An 11395-nucleotide genomic window follows, 5' to 3' on the forward strand; every position below is an offset into this window, starting at 1 on the left:
ACAGTAGAGTCTGGAACGTATTAACCATGATAAACGAGGGTTCACTGTATAGCAAAAATGAGACCACTTATAACTTTACAAGACATTGGAAAATTAGATCACACTTTTGTGTTTAGTTGACTACGTTATGTAATGCACTTCTAACAGGACTACCTAAGAAAGTTATCAATTGGCTGCAGTGAGTACAAAATGCAGCAGCCAGAATCGTAACTAGAAAATGAAACTTTGAGCACATCTCACCTGTTCTAGAGTTGTTGTATTGGTTACCTGTGACATTCAGAATTGACTTTAAAGTACTACTAATGGTTTATAAAGCCTTAAATAATTTTGCTCTATCCTATATTTTTGTATGCCTGTCCCCTTACACTCCAAGTCATACCCTTAGATCTTCAAATAGAGATCTGATTATAATTCCAAGAACTAAGCTTAAAAGACTGTGGAAGATTTTTAGGGGATCCACAAGGATCCAGAATCTTTAATAATCTCTACTATTTTCTGCTGTCTTTTCTGGTTCTTTTGTGGTGGTGATCTGTACTACCACCACCTGATCAAGGTACCATGCAGCCACCTGTGATGACAGAATGAAGACGGGTGTCTCAGCTGTCCACAAGACCAACTTCATCAAATCCTATCATTTGAAGCCTGAAAACAAACAGGACTGGGCTAAGAACATTTAGAGCGTTGTGAACAGTGGTTAGGTGGGCTTCAAATCCCACCCTGGACACTGTGTGATCCTGAGTTAGACACTTCATCCACCTATGCTCCAACTGGAGAAACAAAAGAAATGTAACCAATTGTATCTCAGATGTTCTAAGTCACTTTGGATAAAAGCGTTGGCGAAACAAATGTAAATGTAATATTTATGTTAGGTAGAATGCCTAGTGGGACTGGGAGGTCTTTTGGCCTTGAGACCCCTACAGATTTTGTCTTGTCTCCAGCCTAACCAGTTTTTAATTTTATTTGTTTTTTTCTGTCCTCCTGACCTTAATTTTTTTGTTATTTATTTTTAATTTTATTGCTATTCTTACTTTATTCATGTAAGTTTCTCTTTGACGTCTTGTGAAGCACTTTGAGCTACATTGTGTATATGAAAATGTGCTATGTAAATAAATGTTGTTGCTATTGTTGTTGATGTAACCCGGAATTCTATTAGCCTTCTTAATTGCTACTGTTCACTTCTTTATGTGCACAGTTTATGTGTCCACTATGACTCCTAAGCCCTGTCTCATTAGGTACACTTTCAAGTTTCAGATTTCCAGTTGTGTTACAGGATCTTATGTTCTTACTTCATACATATAAAACTTAACATTCATCTTCTGTAATGGATGTCAGGGATAGACAGGCATCCCAGTCAGGATAGTGGGCATTCCCTTACCATTATAATCAATGGTCTGTTGGAGACTGCCTCTGAGGGCTGTGTGTTTCCCCCAGTACACTGAGTAGCAGCATCCCTTTCTTACTGCTTCCATTTGGACACCATCAGGGCTGCATGGGAGTTATAGTTCAAACAGTAAGCTCTGTGGTGTTCTTGGATGCTGCTGGAGGGTTCCCCCTGACCTAAGTGCTTCTTGGAGGCAATGTGTTCCACCATAACAAAGTCTAGCAGGGGCTGAAAAAGAGTCAGAGTTGGGAGAAGAGGTGAACAAAGCTCACCTGGAAAGGATGAGAAGGAAAGAGTAGGAATAATTGGATATTACATTAACAGTATTATTTTTTAGCATATTAGCTTATGTAAAGGTACTGTACTTAACAAAAGAGTCTATTTTGACTAGAACTTGTATCCTAAGCAGTTGTATCTGAGGTTTGTGGTATGAGATGCCTCAGACAGTCCATAGTATATTAATCTTCATCTGCCATATATCTGCCCAACTGTGGCTTTTGCCCAGTGTAAGGGATGGCCAGCAGCTCAGCCCAGCCAGGACACCCCGAGGATGGAAAGATGGGGGAAGGCAGCTATGTTTGGACACTGCCTCCCCCAAAGTGCTAGATGGCAACTTCCCCACAGCTTAACAGTGCCCCAGATTCCCACAGGGTATCATGGACTTTGGAGTTCGGCATCACAGCCCTGCTGGGTACCATGGATGCCACCAGGGGACTCTGTGAGAAGGCCTTGGGACTTTTATTTCCTACATAGCCTGGAAGTACTATCAAGTCACAAGGACGGGAGTCCAGAAGTACGTCTGGGCTAACGAGAAACTCAAGTTCTCTGTCTGACCCGGAAGTGCTGGCAAGTCACATGAGAGGAAGAACAGAAGCACTTCTGGGTCAAAGATTATATAAAGGACTGCGGAAGACCCAGCAGGTGAGCCAGACTCAGGTGGAAGTGGACAAAGCTTGCTGGCAGGTGTGGAGGAGAAAGATAAGAATATTGTACTTGCTTATTTAATTGTCTGTTGGTGGCTGTGGTGCTTGAAGGACACTGTTTTGGAGAAGAAAGAATTAAAAATACTTCTCAGTGCATTTACCCTGTGTCCTGAGTGTCTGTCTGTTGGGTGTAAAGGGGCAACAGCGACCGATAGCTTCCACACCAGGTACATCTTTAATGATTATGCTGTTTCAAATTTATATACTGTTCTTTGTACAATAACATGTTACTTTCTTTGTTTGACTAAATTTTGCTACAACTACACATTGTGCCTTGAACTTACACTTTGTTTAGTTTGATCCCCTGCTTCATATGGGACATTTGAAAAGTTTTCTGAAAACTGGTGATAAATAATGTTGAGAATTCCCCTATGATTAAAGTCTTCTTTTACACGAACATAAACTTTTACATATTATTGAATCACAATCACTGCAGTCTAAGTTTATACTGACTATTCACCAGTGCACCTAAGGTCACTGCCTGTGTGAAGTGTGCTTGTTATTCCCCATCCTTGTCAGTTCTCTTTCTGCTTTGTGGTTTTCTCTAATATCCCAAAGACTTTTCAGCGGGATAATTGGTGAATGCTTAGCTAGTATGCTGTACAATGGAATTGCATCGTACCCTGCAGGAGTTATCCTTGCCTAGTACTCGATACTATCAGCATAGGCTCGACATAATGGCACAGTGGTAAGTACTGCTGCACCAGTGCATCGCGGACAACACATATGCACACAACCACATTAAACTCACACTAGAACCACTTTAGAGCTGCCAGTTAAACTAAAAAGCACATCTTTGCTGATACGAGTAAGAGACAAATGAAGGGGGGGTGTGTAAATTTCACATCGACAGGGCCAGGAGCTTGGATTCAAATGTAGCATTCTAGTTTTTCTTCTACATCCCCAGTGATGTGTTCGTGTGTTGGTTTGATCTCTACTTTTAATTGGTCTCAGCATGGGTTTGTGAATGGGCTCTGTGATAGATTGGCACCGGGTCCAGGGCTGTTTTTTTCCCTGTTCCTAGGGCTGTTGGGATGGACTCTGGTCCCCTAAGACCATCAGTTAGATTAATCGGGCTTGAGAATGTTAATGCTATGTTAAACTATAATAGTGCTTGATTAAATCCTGCACCTGATAGTTGTCTGTGCCTGGTTTTCTGCAGGTGCACCAGTGTTCTTCTCACATTCCCATACCAAACTTGTCAAGGTGATTGGTGATTTTAAATTGGCCCCATGTGGGTATATCCATGAGTAGCGACTATAATAAACTGGTGCCCTGGCTAGGGCTTTTTCTTGCCTTGTGCCCATTGCTGCTGAGGTAGGCTCAAAACCACCACAATCCTGAATGAGATTAAGCAGGTTAGACAAGGTTATGTTATGCTATGATATAATTTAGCTCTGCATTACACTAGCAACCTGTTCAGGGATTTTTTGCTAAGACATACCTGTGACCCTTGTCGTGCGTGTGTGCTTGGGAGACAGCTTAAGGGCTCTGATGATGGTAGTTTTTCTGCCAAACCAGGGGTTATCACTGTTGTCTAATGCCTTTGCTCTTCCTCCCTCTGTAGAACAGACGAGTGACAGACTTTACACTGTTGACATCACTTCCGTTGTCTGACCCTCCTCTTCCTGCCTGGAATCCACAAGACCTTGCCCTCTGATCATTGCTTATCAGTTCTTGTTTGGAAAGATGTACTTTGTCTTTTTGAAAAGATGGCTCTACATTGTACAGGGTAATGAACATATCCTAAACCTTTCTCTGTGTTGATTCCCTTCTTTTAAACCCTACATTCGAATAAGTGGATCTGTGAATATATATATTGTATGCATGTATAATATCACTGACAAGTACGATATACAGTAAATATATGATATAAATATCATTGCCTAAATAAAATGGCAATACTGAATGGCCTGTTCTCCAGTGTCTGCCTCTTTAAAAACCTATCCTGGACAGGTCTGTAACCTGATTCTTTTGCTAAAGGAGTAGAATAGCCTTTTTTACTACATGACCTTAAACTCAAATACATGAAGCTGGACTAGCCAAGTCATTTACACCAAACTCTATAAACATTTAAATTCAGAAAGTTATTCAAAAACAATGTGACAGTGAGCTCAGATAAGGGCATTGACCTGCCCTGAGAAATAAGGAAATGAGAGATTAAAGTACTCTGGTATTCTGCTTTTAATAAAGCTGACTGAATGTTTACAGTGTATTGTTCAAACAGACCCATTGTACACTACAGTTCACTAGAATAGTGAGGGGTGATTTGCTGTAGTTACACAAATAATAAAGGCAAACAATGCAAGGTGAAATTTAATGGAATGTGATTACTCAGCATTCCTAAATAAATTCAGAGTCCCAAAAGCGGATGTGCTAAACTAAGAGTTTGTAAAGGTAATTTAAATCGTATTGTATAACTACTGTTACAGTTTATTTTTCATACTACACTGACAGACAATAAACGCAGAACCCAGAAGTTAGCACGGAAGGAACATGTTTGAATAGTAACAAATCATAATGCTGGAGAGAGGCAAGGGGTTTCCTATTGGTCAGACACATATGTAAGAGTTTCACTGTGCAATTGACAATGTATTTGAAATACGTAATGGAAGAAGAATTGACTTACAGGTGGCTTCCAATTATCAGAAACCAAAGGTTGTGTGCATGCTGTTTTGCTGTTTATGCATTTAGCCAGACAACTGTTAATTAATTTATTATGTGCACATTGCATTTTTAGGTGACCGTACAAAAGTACAGATTGTCTTAAATGTTTGTTGCATGCAGGAATACGTACACATTTTACACTTTTCATTTTGTGTAAATCGTTTACAAATGAGTCAATATATAGTATCACTAAATCTTGCTTCATGAGTTCACGTTCAAAGTTCAACACTGTTGCCATTTGTACAGAGTACAGTGAAATCCTTACTTGCACATCTGACCATTCTCCAGTGCTATGATCAGTGACCATTACTTGCTAAATGTTGACCTTACCTGGAAACAACTCAATTCTGTGTTGAATCACAGTATAGTCTGAAAAACATATTTAATCTTTTGCCAGTAAGTTAATATGTTTCCGTTTTTGCCCATATCTCCTTAAACTTTCTTAGCAAGCAGACTGATACTGATATATACAGTGGATGGGAACATTGGGCTCATTACAAAGCTATCCCCAAAACCCAACCCAAATAGGTAGTAAGAATGTCAAAAAAGGTACTTTATTAAAGAAACAAAAAATACATTAGACAATGTAAGACAGAGCTTAAAATAACAATAAAAGAGAAAAAGCAGTACGTCCTGGGCCTCCATATCCACACTAAAGTAGTCTTCTCAAAACCAATACCTTGTCCCCTTCTCTTTTGGCCTCTTTATGAACATTCAGAACACCCAGTCCTTGTGTTTTGTGTACAAGTGTGTCAGATGGCTTAATTCCCACCTCAGAGGAATGGCTTTTTTGGCCATAAATGTTTCATGAAAACCAATTCCATTAAGCCTTCTCCAGAAAGTAGATGGATGTACCAGGGTACCAGTGTTTTACGCCAGTTGTGAACTGATAATGGTGCTGGACATTTTCTGATTTTGAAGGGAATCAAGTTTATCGTATTTCTCGTTTGCCTCACTCATTTTTCTTGGCTTACCACTGCATTTCCAGTTCTGAGCCTTACCCGTTTGTTTCTGTTTCTGTAGAAGAGCTTGGACAGTACATCTGGAAAAAGGCCTGCCTGCCACTAAATTTCTCTTGGGAGAGACTTTGATGAACAAGAATGACCGCCTTGTGTCGTGTCACTATGCTCACTTATGCCATGATGTACGATTTTCACATTAACAGGCCACATCAAATGTGACCTCACATCTTCAGTATGATTGTCCCTTGTCCAGATTTATTCACTTTGGCTCAAACTATGCATTATTCCATTGACCTTTAACACCTGTTTGTTATATTCATTTATTTTATATTGGGTTATATGCCTAGAAAGAGTGTGTTTTTTTTTTAAACTGGAAAATGATCTGTTACTATTTTAGTTTCTTTATTCAATAAGTTTGAATATTGCATTGTTTGGCTTCACTCTTTTGAAAAAAGAATGTTTGGAACTGTAAAATTAGATTTTTTTTATATTGACATACCAATAAAACAACCATCTAAGGCAAACATTTTTGTGAATTATCTAAACTGCCTAAAACTTTTGCACAACACTCTATATGCAGTATGAGAGGTGACACAAAATTTCCTGGAATTGGTCAATGGTAAAGGAGTATGATGCAGTCATTGAATACACTGCCAGGTATTGTGTACTTAAAAGTGTGGTTAACCAGTCTACCCAGGGGCATCATGCTGAGTTGATTAAGTGTATATTGGCAATTATGCTACAATTGTACAGGTGACTTCAGCAATTTTCCTTCTTTTGTTTGGAGTAAACAGGGTAGCAGGTCCCAAACACTTTATTCTCTCCCTCTTGTCATTTCTCAGTACAATGTATTAAACAAATGTTTATTCTACAAAAACACTACAAGATGAAATAAAATTCATTATGACACAAGAAAGGTTAAACAAAATAGACTTTTTTCACTGTATTTTAAAAATGATGTCTTCAAGGTGGTGGCCATCATTAGCAATACACTCTTTGCGGTGATTTCTGAATGTTTGCATGACTCATTCGTCCATTTCAAGGGGAATATCGGTGATTTCGTGATAAATAGCATCCTTGAGGGCTTCAAGGTTTTGAGGTCAGTGTGTCTTTACCTTTGACTTGAGATAGCCCCACAAAACAAAATTTCACGGTGTGAGATCAGGTGAACGTAAAGACCGCTTGACATATGGCTACGCAGGGAGATCAGCTTTTCCAGAAATATCTCCCGCAAAACTTGCATGGATCTCTGCACCGTATGAGCTGCTGCTCCTTCCTGTTGAAACCAGGCATCCACCACATCCATTTCATCCATTTGGGGCTGCAAAAAATTCTCTAGCATTTCAATGTAACATTCTGAAGTGACGGTGACCGTCGTTTCTCCCTCTTCAAAAAAGTAAGGGCCTACAATGCCAAATTCTGCAAGAGCACACCAAACTATAACACACTCACTGTGCAGGGGTCTCCGGTGAAGTTCACGAGGGCTGGTTTCAACCCAAAAGCGAAAATTTTGCTTATTGACACAACCATTCAAATGGAAATATGCGTCGTTGCTGCACATGATGATGGCATCTCAATGAACGGTTTATAGAATGTTCGCACACAACTCTCTATAGCTTTCCCAGTCTCTCTCTCAGTGAATTCCTGCACTACCATCATTTTGTATGGATGGAGATTAATACAAAATCCTCCTCAAAGACTTGTTGGAAATGCCTAAGGCAGGAGCATATTTGTGTGCTGAACATCTAGGAGACTGCAAAATTGACACCCTTACAGTTTGGATGTTGTCAGGTGTTTGTACAGTCCAAGGACGGCCTGGAGATTTTCCGCTCAATGTTGTACCCATCTGTCTAAATTTTGCCACCCACTGAAGAAATGTTATTCAATTTGTGACGTCACCGTTAGGAGGAATGCTGAAGTGTGTTCGGAAAGCGCATTGCGTAATGATGATGAATTCATTGTTTTCGAAGAACACTTCAACAGCGAAAGCATGGTGTGCACTGGACCAAGGCATATGGCCATCTGACAACTACAAGGGATCGTCTATCAAAGGACCTCCACCCCAGTCCACTCAGCTGCCTCTACTTCTTGCAATGACCTTGAGAAGAAATGTGGTACTTTGTTTTAGCTTACCCTGTATATATATATAGATGCATACTGTATATATGTATATTCACTACCTAGCTCTTTTCAGCTCTTTCACCCATGTTTCTGAGTCTCCGCACAATGGAAACATAAGCAAAAGTTAAAGTAAAATATGAAAAATGTATAAAACATGGTGGCAACCACAAACAATATTTTCAAAACAATAAAAATGTTTTGTTCTTTTTTAACAAATGTATTTTAAGAAGTGGATAACCATACAATGGGTAAATTACAAATCAGCCAAACATACAATACAATACAATGTTACTTCTTATTTAAATCCCATGAGACCCCCTTCTCCTCTACTCATCTTTTCAGTTCAGTTGCACCCAAATATTAGATTATGGATTTGTACTCCTAGCAGAATCATTTACTTGGATCTTCAGTACATGGTTGTCTATACCAACTGGATCGCAAAATGTCTTTTAAGAAAAGGCTTTCGGTTTTTTGTGATAAATCTGCGTTTTTGTAAGCTGAAGAAAAATGCTGTGGGGCAAGTTATAATAATGATATGCCCGATCTCGCTGTTCAAGCATGTACTCACAAGTAAACACTTGGTTTGTAATTATTTTAATTATAAGATTTAGTTTCACGTTCGTAAAACCCCGCTGTACTCAGATGCACTTAATACTCTAATTAATAAAGAGCCACAAAGTTCACTTGCTAGGTAACAAAAGCACAACATAGCCCGGCCGACTCGTAAAATCCATAAAAATAAAAGGAAAGGTAAGGAATTGCGAGTCTTTTTGTAGCACCAAAGTTGCACATTAGTCAGCTAGTTTGGTTATTAATATTATTATGAAACGTCGGGTTTCCTAGAAATAACAGACCACGTGACCTGTCCCTGTAACGTTACTAGAACGGCGATAAAAATAACCCTTAATATTAGACTCATCGGGCTATAAAACATGTCAAGTGCTGCTTGCCTTCTGCCCTCTTAGTAGTAGTCACCTGCTTGTGGCATCTTGGCATTGTGACCTCTAACTTCACACTTGTTGTTTGGGGTGACGTGCTGTTCGTGTGAATTAGCGATTCTGGACCTCTGTGTGGGTTTGTGCGATGGAGTGACGCCGTATGCAGGGCTGGTGCTGCTGGACTGGGCGCAGCCAACAATGATGAATATCAGTGTAAAAAAGGAGGCACGTTTGACATTCGCTGTTTGAAGCTCCTTATAGACCATCACATAAAAGTCAAAGAAACAAATTGAACATAATGTTTAAAAATTAAGATTTGAATTTACAAAGCGTTTTTTTCCAAACTTACGTAGAAATGAAAATTCACTTTCAAAACGAAATAAAGCACCTACATCAGTGAAACATACACATATAGTCAACACCAAAATATAAAATATAACTTTTGGATTCATAAACAGCCCTTGTATTTTCATGAACGAAGTAATTTATTTTTTAAATAGTTTAATAATAAATCACATATACCAATGTGAAGAGTACCGATGTCAAGTTCAAACGGACATTTAAAAATTATTTATTTTTATGGTTAGTGCCTATAAAATGTGCCCTTCACATGTCACATTTTGCCCTATACTTAATCTAATCTCGATTTCTATATTGTGACGCAAGTGTAGAAAGCCAGATTAATTTTATTTTAGTAGGATTAAATGGGCATCGAGAACGAGATTACCCGAGAAGGCAATCGTTACATCAGTTCTACCATTCTAATAGAAATTATCCTATTTAAAAACATTTAAATAAAGCTGGCAATACAATTCTAAAGATATTACAGAATGGATGGATGTCTGGATGTAAAGGATGTGTTTTGCTAATTTTGACCTATTAAGTAAATAAATATTTTGACAGTTATTTCAGAACAGCTCATTGCATTTTATAGGCAGAAATCAAATGAGTAAATCGCTCTGCAATCATGCAAAAAAAAAAAAAATAATAATAATAATCTCACCTTTCCATTTATGTCTACTCCTAAAATCGTATTGTCCAAGATCTGCAGCGGCTCTACAATAGTGGAGTGCGCAAAGGTGCCCTTGAAAACGTGCTGAACTTGACCGGCCGCAGCGCTTCGGCTCATCTTAACTCTTCGGTTTGCTCTCACTTGATGAGCTGCCTTAAGTGTTCCGTGCCGAAGCAAATGTGCCAGGTTTAAGGAAGTGCGGAATCAGAACAGATAAATGCAATGCGATGACGACACATTAGAAACACATGGGGTCAAAGTTTTCTTTTAAACTACTTTAACTTGGACACCGTGTACATAGACGACTGTTTGTTTAAAAGATACGATTCTGTTCTCACAAATAACTTCGGAATTTAAAATGACAGAACACATATTTTCGCCGCCATACATTTGGTGTTTAGTCTTCCTTGCTGTTCGTTATCTTCATATTTCTTGTAGGCAATTATACATTCTCAAATTCAATTTCACGATCTTTCTTATATTCGTCCAATTAAGCTATTTATGTAATTCAAATGAATACGTTAGGAACAGGAACATTTAAATTAGTGCATCCTTTACAGGGCATCTTTAATAGAAAGCAAAATCGCGCCGTGCTTTAAAAAACAACTAAAACAACTCAAAGTAATAAAACGGTAACAAGATGAGATAAACTCCTGGAAAATATTAACAATTTGGGTAAAGTCTGCAAAAGTTAAAATATATAAAAGTCATCTGACTGTAATGAACAGTAGAAGCCACTATTTTAGACCTTAAACAAACAATAAGGTACTGGAGGATATGAAAGCCTTGGGTTCAAAGATAATCTGACTGCAAGGGATCTCCAGCGGCGTTTAATGTGACAACACACTTTACAAACTAAAACTTCTTATCAATTTTGTGGGTACAAAAAACTAAAAAAAAAAGAAAAGCCTAAAATGAACAGATCAAAGCTGAAAGGAAAGAAAAGGTGGGCATTCAACTTTCTGAGAAATGAGACAAACATCCTAGAAACATGATGGTAAGTAAATGTATTGATTAAATCCAAAGTTGATGAAATCTTGCTGATCCAGCATCCTTAGCTTGAATCACACACTGGGGTCTTGCCCGTGTTGTTTGCACATTATGCTTGTGTCTTTGGGAGCTTTTCTGAGTTCTGTCACATTCCCAGTGAAATGCATATTCGGTTGTTTAGCCATTCCAAAATAAGTTTGTGTGTGAGGGTCTGAGTAAGTGGGCCCTACAATAGGCTGATGCCCTGTCCAGTGCTCTTACCTGCCTTAAACCCAGTGCTTCCAGAATGAGCTATGGACCAATGTAATCCTGAGTTGGACATGAGACTGAGATGAGAATAA

At 38.7% G+C, this 11395-nt stretch overlaps 1 protein-coding gene across 1 annotated transcript in view; it reads right to left on the reverse strand.

The window, feature by feature from the left end:
* The window catches only part of gda (guanine deaminase), a 120701-nt gene extending 110390 nt beyond the window's left edge, over positions 1 to 10311 (reverse strand). Inside the window, exon 1 of the mRNA XM_039750727.1 lies at positions 10056 to 10311. Within this exon, the coding sequence (XP_039606661.1) occupies positions 10056 to 10181 (126 nt within the window). The 5' untranslated portion in view covers positions 10182 to 10311. The remainder of the gene's footprint in view (positions 1 to 10055) is intronic.
* Positions 10312 to 11395: the final 1084 nt, after the last annotated feature.

This window comes from Polypterus senegalus, chromosome 4 (genome assembly GCF_016835505.1).
Source record: "Polypterus senegalus isolate Bchr_013 chromosome 4, ASM1683550v1, whole genome shotgun sequence".
NCBI lineage: Eukaryota > Metazoa > Chordata > Cladistia > Polypteriformes > Polypteridae > Polypterus > Polypterus senegalus.